Below are 14,214 nucleotides of genomic sequence, written 5' to 3'. Positions count from 1 at the left end.
CAGTTGTCGTCTTTTGCCTGAACTACCCCGTAATGTGACAGTGCTTTAAATGAGGACAAAATGGAAGTTACACACCAGGCTAAAGCAATTCCAGTCCTGTCTTTTGATACCTCCACAAAGAAAGGTGGTGGTGAACATAGCTGCTGCTTTGACTGGTTTTCCTCTGGCTTTGCAGATGAAAGTAAGCTGTTCTGATTTAAAAAAAAAAAAAAATCTTTGGAAGAAAGTCTCTCTAAGAAGAACCAAAACTAACCACCGAGTACAAAATACTAATTCCCTTCCCATTTTATACATAGTTATAAGTACACCATTCAACTTCTCTTAACACAGGACCAGTACAATTTCGCTGGGTTTAGGCCCTTTTATGTTTGATCTTTTTTGAAGCTCTTGCCCTGCAAAGCCCAGCAGGGCTTTGAGGGGAAGTTACCTGAATCTGTTTGTTCTACAGATCTCCTCAAAGAAGAGTTGAGGGATTGGGTGGTGAGGAGAGAGGGAGAAAAGCTGACTTAGACTATAGCTGGAATTCTTCAACACAGAATATGCAAAGTGAATAGGAAAAAAAAAAAAAAACCTTTTAAAAGTTTGGGGTTTTTTTAAGGAAAAAAACCCTAAACATACAAAAATTAGTATTATCTTTGCCTAACTGTGATTTGCTCGAGTTACCAAGTACACTGGTAACATTGGTTCTCACTGCGCTTTTTGGAATGTATTTGCTGCCAACCCAATTATGTTTCAAATAAGACTGGTGCTTAAGCTCTTTCCTTCCGGCAATGCCACATCAGTGTTCAACTCCTTGGACTGCCCTGTGAACATGAAGTGCCCTAAATTTGGATTTGTGTTAATCACATAAACAACCTTTAACCTCCTGTCTCACAGGCAAATTGGCATTTGTCCCAGAGCTATTACTACAGAATTATTTCCTCCCACCTGTCAGTTGCCTAGAAAGCAGACTAGTCACTACTAGGGCAGGAACTGGAAGGGTCTTCCTATCAGTAGGTTTCTGCAGATCTTCTGCATTCTCCGTCTCTCAGGATCTACCACGTTCCTGCAGTTGTCGTCACCCTTGGTTTGCCGGCAAGTACAGCCTGCTGCTCAGTTCTCCCCCTGATAAAAGACTGCTGTAGCTTATTTTGATCCCAATTTAAACAAAGAAGTATTAGAAATTGCATAGCTTTCCATTGACCTAGGAATACTTTCTTTTATGCCAATAGCATAAAACAACAATAATGCGTTATATGCTTGTAGAAACAAGTAGATGAGGGAACAATGGGGTAACAGGTGCATTTACTGGGCTGGGACACATGGACCAAACACCACACCATGACTCAGTGGAAAGATTTGCCCTCTCGCCACCACTTGTGTAATAGCCCCAACTCCAGAGCACACCAGTAAGAACAGAACAATCACGTGAAATACAAAGATCAGAAAGCTACAGCAATATTTTCCCTCTCTCCTATCCTCCTTGATAAAATATTCAGAGAAGGCTACAGGAGACAGAGGCAGCAGCCACGGCATTACCAGTAAATATGACACACAGTTGTGCATACTGTATAAGATTCCCCCAGAACCACCCACAGGGTATGTCACTCACAAACAGAAATGAAAGAAAAAGGACAGCGTATATGGATTTCTACCCAGGCTTAAGGCTTTACAAGTCTGTGCAATAAATCTTGCGTATATATGAGGTAATATGTTGACAATACTGCATTGAGGGAGATATGAATGGGTGGATGGAAGAAACAAGGTGGCCATAAAACTGCCTAAGCATTGGCTTACCTTCAGGCTATGCTTTTCCACTATAAGTGGTTAAACTGTTTTCCTTCAGGAGAGCCGCATAGCTGCCTTTCTGAGATGGAAAAAGGGTTTGGCAGTCAATGACCGGACTGACATGGTAGCTTCTTCACTGCTTTGCAGTTTGTCTTTTGCTCTTTCCTGGGCACAGCACTGCCTGGTCAAGTGATAGTGGAAGGTCAGTGAGCTCCTGGTGGTCCCTTTCTGCTGTTCAGGTGGAGCATCCCCCTCTCCTCACTGGCCTCTGCTGGCATTGGAGGAATTGGCAATCCTGTGTCATGGACAAAGGAAGTCCCGCAGAAAGATGAAGCAAAAACCAAGAGGGGTTTGAACAGCTATATAGTGGGTGCTGCCTTAGGCAGCTGGTTGCTGCCCTTCTGTTCCTCACAAGCAGCTATTTTGGTGGCTGACACAATGACCAGGAATTGCTACTGAAGGAGTAATCCCATTCCTTCACTTCTGAGGCAGTGGGATTACTCAGTGCCAAGATTGGTGGTGTTTCCATTCTCTGAGGGACTCCTGTCCACGGTGGGCTCCAAACTCCTACACATGGTACCAGCAGAATGACGTGAATATTGTCCTTGCTTCTAGAACCTGCAGCAACCATCAGCTCTTTCCATCGCCATGGGGCGTTCCCCCATCATACTTGACCCAGTTCCTAGCCCTCCCACTACCCAGTTGCCCTGCTCCTTTCCTTTATAAGCAACTGCTTGCATAAGACTGTGATTCATCAGGAGACCACTTTTTTGGTGGTCCTGCAAGCTCTAGAATCAGTGCCCCAGCATCAGAGGGGGAAGGGTTTTTAGAGAGGAAACTTGTTAGTGCCAGAGAGGAAAGAAGGACAATAATCTATTTGAGTCTGGGAAAACTGGGGCAATTGGGGACTCGTTATCTGCCAAAGCCTTTTCACTTCACAGTCATTGCCAGGACATGTCAGAGCAGCTATTCACTTCTACTGCCGTCCCAGCAAGGATCTGGGACACAGAGCAGCTGCAGCTTCACAGCACCTGAGTCATCGACCAATTTATCCAGGCTTTGCTGGATTTGCAAATTTGCAACAATTTGCAAGAAAATTTCCGAATTTTCTACAGTCTCTTAAGTGTCTTGCTTGGTATGGGACAGTGATGACTCCTTCCCTCTTGTTAGCCCCAGCTTTTGCTGGACCCAAGGAGAGGACTCGTCACTTGAAGGCTCAGAGCCTTTCCATCCCTGCAGGGCTCAGTCTTCGTGCAAGTGGGCTGGAATTTGGAGAAGTTGCAAACACATTTCTGGCATTCTTCTTGCCGTATGAGGGCCACCACATTCAAGGGATGCCAGATCAAACCACTGCTACATTTTGTATCGAAAACAAAGCATTGTTGCTTTTGTACTTACCTTTTACTCAGGACAGAGCTGACTCCTGGAACTGGTGCATTCAACCTGAGATGCACCTGCCTGCGGCTGTCTTGCCGGGAGCATGAATGCTGTAGCAGACTGACTCAGCTGCTTCTGGATGGTCAAATGTGACTAGGACGTACAGAACAACATTCTCTTGAGACATCTTGCATGTGGGATGAACACGTGCTCTCTTCCCATCCTCCTTCCTCTCTTTCCCACCCCTCTGAAATTTTCACACCGCAAAGCTCCATCCATACCCTACCGCATCCCGCACACGGAGGGGCTGGCTGTGTGCACACATCCTACACTCAGTTTGTGCACAGGCACCCTGTCCGAACGCCCACGTGAACAGCACGTCCTGTGACTCTCCAGCAGTCACCTGTGCTTCATAGTTTAAAAGGCTGGTATGAAAGTAAACCCATTCCCCACAAAATGTCTTGTTGGAGGTCATTAGCCAGGGCCTAGGGAGCCCCTCCATTTGCTGGCACGCCCTGGATAGCTGGCCCAGGGGAGGGGGTGACAGGGGACTGCCAGACAGGATCACCAGAGCATTGCTCTGGAGCCAGCAGCACCCACGGGTCGCAGGTATCAGGTGGACCTAACATACTTGGATTCCCCCTCCTGTGCAAAGTCTCTCCTGCTTCCAGCGTCAGTGCTCCAGACTGAAGCCCCACACTCACTCATCATGCGAAATGGTTTGCAAAACATTCTGGCTCCTTGGGCAGGGAAGAAAGGGACCCATAAATCTGCATCTGCAAGGGCAAAATGCTGGGAAGGAAAAGAGGGAAGAAGGGAAAGAAAGACAGGGCAAATAGCTGAACTGTGACTCTTGTTATCTCTGCAAAAGACTTTATTTTTTTCTAATTTTCTTCTTTCCTTAAAAAAAATAAAAGCAGGCAGCAGAACACTGCCTGTCAAGTTTTGACCCAATTGCTTTGTGCAACAGTACCAAAGAAAGGGATGTTTAAGGTGTTTTTAAGCTCACTCAGCACACCCACTACTAATCCTGTACTGGGGTACAGTCCCCCATTCCTCTGCCCTGACAAACTTTCCTGATTAGTTTCTGTCTTCACACCCGGGCTGACTTCTGCACCCTGATCTCCAAACAGTGACCTCATTGCCTTGTTCAACTGGTGAGAAACTACAGTAAAATGGGAGAGGTAAACAAAGGAGGGGGAACTAATGGGCAGAAGATTTAGGAGGTAGGAATCTGCTCCTTGCTGTCCCGCTTCCATTGTGCGCCTGAGCTTGAGAAAGTGCAAGCTGAGCCTCGACGAGCTCTTTTCTCTGCTGGTTCCTCTGGAAACTCAGCCCGGCCCTCCAGATGGTGACTCAGGACAACCAGCTTGCAAGTTATATGCCTGCTAGTACTGGACCCACTCTCCCGTCACCACTACAAATCTCAGAGTTAGTGCTGGAATTTGCACACCTTCTGCAGCAAGAGCTTTTCATTCCCAGGTCAACCGGCTCACCAAGACATAAATATTAAAAATGAAAGCCTGTATTATCACAGAGCTGAATTTGTCTCAGCTCCGCGCAGCCAGCAGCGTGCCTACCGCTAGCTGAGCTACAGTTCATGCACATGCCGATTAGAGAAATAGCATTAACAGCACTGTGCCTACGAGGAGTATATTCAATATCACTATACAACACAGCCTTCAATATCCTCCTTTGGGACGTGTTTCAAAGTGTCACCCCATTCCTGACCCTGACAGATACCTCCAGGTCCTGGCCAGCAGCAGCTCAACTCACATTTGTCTTCCCAGACACTCAGTAAACACCTTTGTGTCCTTTTTCTTTAGAGGAAGGGGTCTTGCTGAGCTCACCCTGAAATATATCACCCTGGACAAAAGGGCTGAAAGGTTAAGGAGCTCCAGGGGGTAGTTCGGCAGAGAGCTGGGGGCCAGGCGCCTGCCAGAACCAAAGCTATAAAGGCAAAGAGGGGCTAGGAACTGCATCTGACACGGATGCTGCAGGTCCTGCCTCGCCTCCCACAAGCCCTGGGAGAAGAAGAAGATGCTGGGGCTCCAGTCGTGGCGTTGCTCGCTTTTCCTCCTCTTAGCTCTGCTCTCTGCCAGCGTTCAGACTGTGTCCTTATCAGGACAGAGGCTACAGGTAGGAGGGACTGGGAGAGAGCTGAGGGAGGTTTCAGGAGCGGAGGGGCAATTTGGGGAGGTCGTGTTTGAACCTGGAATGAGTGGTGGTCCCAAATTCCAGCTACTGGAGGCTGCTGTCTATTCTCACTGCTCCCTCCGCTTCAGTCCAACAGCCTCAGCTCTAGGGTGACTGCATCTTTTATAACCCAGCTCCTAAGGAGCACCAGCATTACAGCATGGCAGACAAATGCTTTTTAGCGCTCCTGGCCTGGGGCAGGCTGCCTGTGGGACTCCCCATGTTGCCTGCAGAGGCTTTTAACAGTAAAGAGACGGGTCCTGTCTAACTCCGCCCTGCGTCAGCAGCCACCAGAAATTACAGTCATGTCCCCCGTCATCTTCAGTGCCTGGTTCTGACGTTTCAGAAGGAAGATGCATACTGTTAGGATTTTCACTCTTAAGCTCAGTACTACCCCCCAGTAGCCCCTCTTTAAGGCCAAGAGCCCCTGTCGGGATGCCAGCTGAGGGCTTCTTCACTTGGGTAGATCTTTTATCCTCAGCAATTACAGCAATAATACTTTTGGCTTTCAAATCTACCCAGCTTCCTCTTAGCCAAACCCTAACCTGAGGCCCAGCACCTTGCCTTCACGTCACCCTGGGAAAGCTACAGGGAAGTAGTTAGGACGTGAACTAAAATCACAAGACCGATCCTGCTATGACTCACCGCTTTCACTCCTCGCTGAAGATGCCTGTGTCCGCTTCAATTAACTCACTACCGAAAAGAGCTGCACAAAGGCATCTTCAGCCTTAGCTCAGCACCCACGTGAGGGACAGATGTGGAACGGCTACTGCAGGCTGCTTCCCTGGGCAGCCATGCCATGCCTCCACTGCGCCCAATGCACCTCCCAACCCTTGTCTCCCTACAGCCGGAGGCTGCCGGCAGTGCCGGGGGTGTACCATCAGCACACGCCCTCCTGCACAGATAACCTTGAAGATTCCCAGCAGATGAGGAGTCCCCCTTCCTCATACCTGCTCTGCTCCTGCATCCCCTTCATCTTTCGCAGCAGGTATTTGGGGTCCATCCCTCCACCAGGTCCTCTGGAAAAAAAAAAAAAGGGACATAGCAGCTTAAGCACATGGAGGTGCTCAGCATCAGCAAAAGGAGCAAGGATTGAAGCCTGTTACCTTCCAAGTACAGTGGCGGGGGGACAGTTTGACAAGAGCAGGGCAATCTGCACACAGGCAGAGGCTCACAGCAGCTGCCTCCCTGCTTTTTAGGACATCAAAATCCTTTCAGCCGGCAGGAGCTGCTGGCGTAGCCCTTCCTGCTGTCTGGATGCAATGTCACAGGCACAGTGCCTCTTCGCAGGCACCATTTTATGTCCTGCCCGAGCCCTCAGGAAGGTGTGGGCAGTGAGCTGCAAAGGGGTACAAGGCTTATTGCCTGGAGCACAGGCAGCTCCGCTCTCACCCCCCTCTCCTCTCTGTCCCAGATGCTCCTTTCCCAGTTGCTGCCCCTGGAGCCCAAGTCCACGCTGGCCGAAGAGGACACGAAGGAGGGGTCCAGCTTTGGCCCTCAGCTGCTCTCCTCCACTCTCCCCTTCCTCCCGTCTGGGGCGAGAGCTGCCCGTCCCTCTCTCTGGCGCAAGACCCTCGCCAGTCGCAAGTGGGCACCGCCTGGAGACTGGGCCTGGAAGGCCATCCCCAGGGGCTGCTTTGGGCTGAAACTGGACCGGATCGGGACCTTCAGTGGTTTGGGGTGTTAACCTTGGGAGGGGCTCCGAGGTGAGAGGGTTAGCAGCGGCGACTCGAACAAGCGGGCAGGGAAGAAGGAACGGGAGACCTGAGAGCAGGGATGGTGGGGGAGGACCAGGAGGGAGGGGACGGGGGGCAGCGGGGCAGCCTGTGGGGCCACCACCTGCCAGCAGCCGGGGCGAAGGCCGGGAGGCGGCACCCCGCACCGTGTGCTACCGGGGATGTGGCAGGGGCCCGGCCGGGGCGCAGGAGCAGGCGGGCCGCACGCCGCTGGGCGGCTCACCAGCCCCGCGTCTCCGCAGCCAGAGGGAAACCCAGGCGCCCTCCGCACCGGCTTGGGAACCGGCACGGCAGAAGCCCTGAAGCTCCTGCCCTGAAGGAGAGCAGCGGCGGTGGGGAAGCGGTGCGCCGGTAACGAGGAGAACCTATCCGGCTCTGCCGCTGCCCCTCGGCCACAGCCCCTTCCCCTCCTCCTCGTGCTTGAGGACTCGCTTGCTAATTAAACAGAGCTGTATTAATTGCCGCGTCCGAGCTGGGCAGCAGCGCCTCCGCGAGCGTCCATGGCTGCCCCCAGGTCGGGAGCGGGGTGGGTCTGGCAGCGGGGGCAGGGCCGGGAGATGGCGGCGGAGCCCGCTGCCCCCCGGCCCCCAGGCGCGGGGCCATGTTGGGTGCGCGCCGCCATTCCGGGTGGGCCGGGCAGCACGCACGGTTGCAGCGCGGCGCTGCCGGGGCCGGGGCCGGGGCGGCGGCAGCGGTGGCGGTGGCGGGGGGGTGGAGCGGGTGAGGTATCGACCGGGTGCCGGGGCAGAAGGGCCGCGTTGGCTCATCCCAGCCGCACTCTGCCCCCCGGCGCTGCGGTGTTTGCCAAGCAAACACAGGGGCCTCCTGTTTGTGCAGCAGCTGCCCCTGAGAGCCCCCACACCACCACCCCTCGGCAGGTTGGGGCACCACGAACCCCTGGACGGGCTCGCACCCCTCCGGCCCCACCGCTGTACCACGCCAGCCATCATCCCCTGGCCTTTAAGAAAAGGTCGTAACCTCGGCCGGGTCTAAACATAGCCACCGGCCCCCCGGCGGCACCGGGAATAGCAGTGGTATAAGGCGAGTTGGGTTACGTTTGAGCTGCGTGACCCCTCTCCGCCTCCGGTACCTGCGTGGCACCCCCATCCCACTCCTGCCTCCTCATCCTTAAAGCCCTGCTGGAGACCTGCTCAGCCCAGAGGCACAGCCTTGCTCCCCACACCCCCTGCCAGCCCAGATCCGCATCCCCACCGCTCCCACACCTTCCTCCGAGATCCCCTGCCCGAGGGACGGTGGCTTTCGGGCGTGCTCTGGGCCTTGTGCCTAATGCGGGTTTGTCTGGCAGCCCTGTGCCAAGCTGGGTGGGGGGATGCAGCCCGGCAAGGCTCAGTGAGGGAGCCCGGCAACGTGGAGGCAGCAAGCTGGGCAGCAGTGGAGGCCATGCAGGGAGCGCTCCCTTCTCGCAGACTGCCGGCAAAAGGCAGGCGGGCGGAGGCAGCAGACGGGCAGGATTTCCGCCGTCACGTCGCGCGGGTAGCAGCAGTGCCGCAGTGCCTCATTACGATGGAGCTCACGCTGCAGCGCATGGCCTGCCGGGCAAGCGGATGGGCCAGCAGCCCCATCCACAGCACGCATGGCTAAACCCACCCAGGGGAGCCAAAAACAGGGGGTGGTGATGCTCCCCAACCTGGGGGCAAGAGAGCTCCCAGCCAGCACCCACTGCCTCCCAGCGATGGGGGAAGTGGGAGAGGCTTAGGGACCCGCTGCTCCCTCGGGGTGTCCCCAGCATCTCTGCGGCCCCTTTGCCCTTGCCGCCATGCTGGGCGAGCAGGCTGCAGCTGTGTGTCGTGGGTGTGTGTGTGCGTGTGTGTCTCTCCTTTGTTACCGGGGGAAAGCAGCGCGCATGCCATTCCCCGGGGTGCTGGCGGCAGTGAGCCCCGAGAAGGCAGCCCCTCACCGATCATCACCGGGGGGGGGGGGGGGGGGGCGAAGGGGGGGGCGCCTTCCCGCCTCCCCATGCAAGGGCCCGGCCGCCCTTTCCCCGCCCTGGGGACACCTCCCCCCCGCGGGGCGAGGACCCGGTTTCCTCCGGGACCGGCGCATCTCTCACCACCATCACCGCCACCGTCTGGGGGGGGTGACTCGGGGGGAAGGTGCGGTGCGCACCCCCCACCCCGCGGGGACCGTTGCGGACCCCACACACACACTCCCGGTGCGGGGCCTTTGTTACGGGGGCGGGGGGGGGGGGGGGGAATGAGGGAGCGAAGGGGGATGGGGAGGGGGGGGGCACCGAGGCAGCCTCACCCGCAGCGCGGCCGCACGTAGCCCGGCCCGGCCCCCGCGCTCCCATTCGGCGGCGGCCCAGCGGGGCGGGCCCCAGCCCTTCCCCTCCGCGGGTATAAAGGGCCGCGGAGCGGCGCTGCGCCACCTTCTCACTGCGCGCCGGGGCGGCTTAGAGGCAGCAGGTAACGGGTGGGGGCGGAGGGGGGGGTGAGGGGGGGAGGAGGAGGAGGAGATGCGCAGAGGAAGAGAGGGGTCGGGGGTGGGGTACCCTTACGCCCCCCTCCTGGGGGGGCTGGCGCCGCGGGAGTGGGCTGGGCGGCGGCGGGCGGCAGCCCCCGGGCGGAGCGTGGCGGCGGCGGGGCCCGCGGGCACAAAGGCGGTGCGGAGCGGGTGCGCCGCAAGATGGAGGCGGCGGGGGCGGAGTGAGGGGGGGTGGGGGGGCGATGAGGGGTTGGGGGGGGCGCAGTGCCTGGGGGTGTGCGGTGCCGCGGGGGGTGGGAGGGCCGCGGTGAGGCGTCGCGTGGGGGGAGGGGGGCGGGCGGGGCGGGTTTGGAGCGCGTGCAGCTCCCCTCGCCCCCGCCCCCGGCAGTGGGCGAGACGTTAACGGTGCCGGCGCGAGACGGCGGCGGCCGGTTGCCCTCTCCCCCGTCCCCGCCGCGGGCGCCTCACCGGCGGTTTACTGCCCGCAGGAACATCCCGAAGAGGCAAAGATGGTGAAAGTCGGAGTCAACGGGTGAGTGGCGGCACCGGGAGGTGCCCGGCGGGGCGGGCGGGGAGGGGGGGCAAGGTCGCCTCAAGGGCGCGGAGGGAGGATTTGGACGCGGGGGGAGGCTGTGATCCCGGTCGGTACCGCTCCACCGTTGCCCCCTGGGCCAGGCCGGGCTGCTGAGTCACTTCCCCCTGCAGATTCGGGGTGACTCACCGCGGAAGCGCCGCCGCTGCCGGCCTGCCCCAGCTCCCCCTGCCCCCGGGGGTCCCCGCACTCTGCCGGCGGGCTGCAGCCCCCCACCGAAAGGTCGTCCGGTGGATCGTGTGTCGGTGGTGGCACCGGGGACGTGACCTTCTCCCACCGGGCCGAGGAGTAACCGGATCCCCGGGGCCCTCAGTAAATTTAGCGCTTGACCTTTCCTGTGTGGGGGTCGCTCTTAATCTTTAACCGAGGTGCTTCGGCCTTTGGACGCGCCTGCTGGGCTCCCTCCCGCCCCGCCGGGCAGGGAGCGGTGGATGCTCCCGAGGGAAGGCGGTGGGCCGTGCCCAGCTCAGCAGGTTCCTTCTCGCTCCTCCTCATCCGTGTCTCTCTCTCCCCAGATTTGGCCGCATCGGCCGCCTGGTCACCCGGGCTGCTATCCTCTCTGGCAAAGTCCAAGTGGTGGCCATCAATGATCCCTTCATTGATCTGAACTACATGGTGAGTTGTCTTGCAGTGCCCCCTTTGGGTCTCTCAGAGTAGGGCTCCTCTGGCTCTGTTCTAGTACCTTCTCAGGAAAACCGGGTGTGGGGTAGAGGCACAGGGCTGGGAGGTTTGGCACAGCAGAGTACAGCGCAGCAGTTGGACAAGGTCACTGAGGAGGTGGGGAGCTGAGATTGTGGTGTAGGCAGAGCAAGGGTTAGGGAGATGACAGCTGGGGTGCCTGACCTTCCCCCATCTCTCCTTACTAGGTTTACATGTTCAAATATGACTCTACTCATGGTCACTTCCGGGGCACTGTCAAGGCTGAGAATGGGAAACTCGTGATTAATGGGAATGCTATCACCATCTTCCAGGAGTAAGTATCTTGCTCCCTTTTGCCTCTTTGAGGGATGAAAGCAGATGTCTTGCAGAGTGGCTCTTACAATTTTGTCCCTCTTTAGGCGTGACCCCAGCAACATCAAGTGGGGAGATGCTGGTGCTGAATACGTTGTGGAGTCCACTGGTGTCTTCACCACCATGGATAAGGCTGGGGTGAGTATACCACACACAGGAGAAGGGATACCACCGCTCCTGCCTGTGGGGTTCATTGCCGTGTATGATGTACAGAGTTGCTCAAGATGGGGAAGAGGCGGGGCTGGGAAGGAGAAAAGGTTATCTGAAGAAGTGAGCTGTTGGAGAGATTCTGGGTTATATAATCTTCTCTTTTTCCAGGCTCACCTGAAGGGTGGCGCTAAGCGTGTTATCATCTCTGCCCCCTCAGCTGATGCTCCCATGTTTGTGATGGGTGTCAACCATGACAAGTATGATAAGTCTCTGAAAATTGTCAGGTAAGGAGAGAGGAAGATGCTCTCTGGCCTGGAGCTCTCACGAGCTGCGTGGGGGTCTCATCTCACCTCTGTAGATATGTTTTCTCTGGCTGATGAGCTCTTTTCTCTCTTTTCCAGCAATGCCTCTTGCACTACTAACTGCCTGGCGCCCTTGGCCAAGGTCATCCATGACAACTTCGGCATCGTGGAGGGTCTTATGGTAGGTGCAGAGCTTGTTCCTCAGGAGGGTGCCTTATCCACAGGTCCCCTCATGTGAAAGGAAGAGCACCTGTGCGCCCCGTGATGGGGAGGAGGTGTTTAGGATGCTTTCTCTGGAGAGTATTGGCTGTGGTCTTAATCCTGTGCGTTCTTTTCCCAGACCACTGTCCATGCCATCACAGCCACACAGAAGACAGTGGATGGGCCCTCTGGGAAGATGTGGAGGGATGGCAGAGGTGCTGCCCAGAACATTATCCCAGCATCTACTGGGGCTGCTAAGGCTGTGGGAAAAGTCATTCCTGAGCTCAATGGGTGAGTGTTGTCCCTCTGTGGGTGTCAGGAGGTGGCAGCTGGTGCCTGGCTGTCTCTGACCCATCCCTAGCAGAAATGGGGGCTGGCAGAGAGGTGCTGGGTGCTGTTCCCTGCTGACTCACCTCTCTCACAGGAAACTTACTGGAATGGCTTTCCGTGTGCCAACCCCCAATGTCTCTGTTGTGGACCTGACCTGCCGTCTGGAAAAACCAGTAAGTGTGGACAAGGCTGTAACAACCTCCAGACCTGCCCCTGCCTCCTGAGCTTCTTTTGCCTGGAATTGCCCTCTCTGCATTTATCTCTTCCCTAAGAAGATTTGATCTTGTTTAAAATGGCACCTGCCGTGCATGGTTGCTGCTGTGGTGCTCCCATGTGTCTTCCCTGCACCCCCCGGTGGACATTTTGTGTGAGCTGACATCTGACCATCTTAAATGTGTCTCTCTTCTCAGGCCACATATGATGACATTAAGAGGGTAGTGAAAGCTGCTGCTGATGGTCCCCTGAAGGGCATCCTGGCATACACAGAGGACCAGGTAAGTAACTTCTACTCTCTTGGCCTGTGGTTATTGGTGCTCGCCTTGAAATTTTTTGATGGGAGCAGCCTTCCTGGGATCCTGGTTTGGGCACGTCTGGTTCAGGCTATGGGTACAATTTTCTCCGTTCCAGGTTGTCTCCTGTGACTTCAATGGTGACAGCCATTCCTCCACCTTTGATGCGGGTGCTGGCATTGCACTGAATGACCATTTTGTCAAGCTGGTTTCCTGGTAGGCACAGTCTGGGGGATGGTGGGGGGGAGACTCCGGGGGGGTGGGAGCTGGCACAGACAAGTTACAGACGTCTGTCTTGTTCATCACTGCCAGGTTGGCAATGCAGGGTGATATGTAGACTCCTGCTGAATAGGGTGGCTCCAACATGTTAAAAGTGTTTGTGGAACGAAATTGCTTCTTATCTGAAATGACTATAGACTACTCATTCCTGTATTTGGAGGCTGTATGCAATGCTTCCTATTTTCTTTACTGGAAGTGGATGGGAAGCTGCCTGGTTCAGCTGTGTGGGATGGGGCAGAGGAACAGGAAAATGGCAGGAAGAGGATGCAAGAGATGGGTCAGTCCTGACAGCACTTCTTTCTGTCCCCAGGTACGATAACGAGTATGGATACAGCAACCGTGTTGTGGACTTGATGGTCCACATGGCATCCAAGGAGTGAGCCGAGCACACAGCCAGCCCCCCTGCTGCCTAGGGAAGCAGGACTCTCCTTCGTTGGAGCCCCTGCCCTTCTTCACCACCGCTTAGCTCTGCATCCTGCAGTGAGAGGCCAGTTCTGTTCCCTTGTCTCCCCCACTCCTCCAACTTCTCCCCGAGCCTGGGGGAGGTGGAGAGGCTGATAGAAACTGATCTGTTTGTGTACCACCTTACATCAATAAAAGTGATCACCATCTGAAATGCCTTGTCTATCTGTCAGTGGGAAATGGGGAAAAGTGGTGGGTAATGAGCAAATGTAGGTACCTGCTTTAAGATGGGCCCTGCCAGCCTGGCTGCAATTGCTGTGACAGCTCTTGTAGGCAGTGCCATGTGGACACCATGTTAAGGCTGCGAACCCAGGCAGCGTGGGAGACACGGGAAGTGCCGGAAGAGTTGTTTGGACAGTTTGGGTTGTGTGTAGGCATGGTGCAGCCCTGCCATACCTGGCTTTGCAGAGAACAGTGAGTGCCCATCTCTGCGCTGTGCCAGGCTGCAGGCAGTGGAGCTGCTGAGTGCAGACTGGAGGGCAACCTGTGCCAGATGCAAGAGGCAAGGCTCCTGCCTGCCCGCTGAAAGCAGGCATGGTGCAGGACTGCTGTGTAGCAGACAGAAAGGCAGCTCGCTGCTCCATCCACCTTGCCCTCTGGATTTGCTTGTCTGATGGGTATATGCAGAACAAAGTGCTGAGCAGATGACTTTTTTTTTTTTGCACTTGGTTTGGCAAAGGGGCGCAAGAAGCGAATTCTTTCTTCTGCTTCCCCCTGGGGGCACAAGAAACAGGAATTATTTCTCCTTCCCCTGTCTTAGTAGAAATGTTACAAGAAGGATTTTTATTTGCTTTTTACCTCTTGAAATGAATCCACTTGCCTGGAGGAAATGGCTGCCTGGGGACGTGTCAGAGGCC

General features: G+C 55.9%; 2 protein-coding genes across 3 annotated transcripts; both read left to right on the top strand.

Moving 5' to 3' along the window:
- Nucleotides 1-5,184: 5,184 nt before the first annotated feature.
- LOC309686063 (C-type natriuretic peptide 2-like) lies at nt 5,185-7,027 on the top strand (the record flags this gene model as incomplete). The annotated part of the gene is made up of 2 exons (XM_082498591.1): nt 5,185-5,283; nt 6,755-7,027. 2 exons carry the CDS (start codon nt 5,185-5,187, stop codon nt 7,025-7,027), a joined length of 372 nt encoding a protein of 123 aa, XP_082354717.1.
- A 2,425-nt stretch (nt 7,028-9,452) lies between these two features.
- GAPDH (glyceraldehyde-3-phosphate dehydrogenase) lies at nt 9,453-13,511 on the top strand. 2 transcript variants are annotated; one of them, XM_082479402.1, is made up of 12 exons: nt 9,453-9,502; nt 10,010-10,053; nt 10,629-10,728; nt 10,980-11,086; nt 11,172-11,262; nt 11,443-11,558; nt 11,676-11,757; nt 11,917-12,068; nt 12,202-12,280; nt 12,518-12,601; nt 12,735-12,832; nt 13,206-13,511. In XM_082479402.1, the coding sequence occupies exons 2-12, from the start codon at nt 10,031-10,033 to the stop codon at nt 13,273-13,275; spliced, it is 1,002 nt and encodes a 333-aa protein (XP_082335528.1). In that variant the 5' UTR covers nt 9,453-9,502; nt 10,010-10,030; the 3' UTR covers nt 13,276-13,511. The 2 variants fall into 2 exon arrangements, with proteins under 2 accessions (XP_082335528.1, XP_082335527.1); XM_082479401.1 differs by lacking the exon at nt 9,453-9,502 and having other exon boundaries at nt 9,900-10,053.
- Nucleotides 13,512-14,214: the final 703 nt, after the last annotated feature.

This window comes from Vanellus vanellus (genome assembly GCF_965231255.1).
Source record: "Vanellus vanellus genome assembly, chromosome: 1".
NCBI classification, from domain to species: domain Eukaryota; kingdom Metazoa; phylum Chordata; class Aves; order Charadriiformes; family Charadriidae; genus Vanellus; species Vanellus vanellus.
Note: the sequence above shows the minus strand (reverse complement) of the source record. Positions and strands in the feature narration are given on the sequence as shown.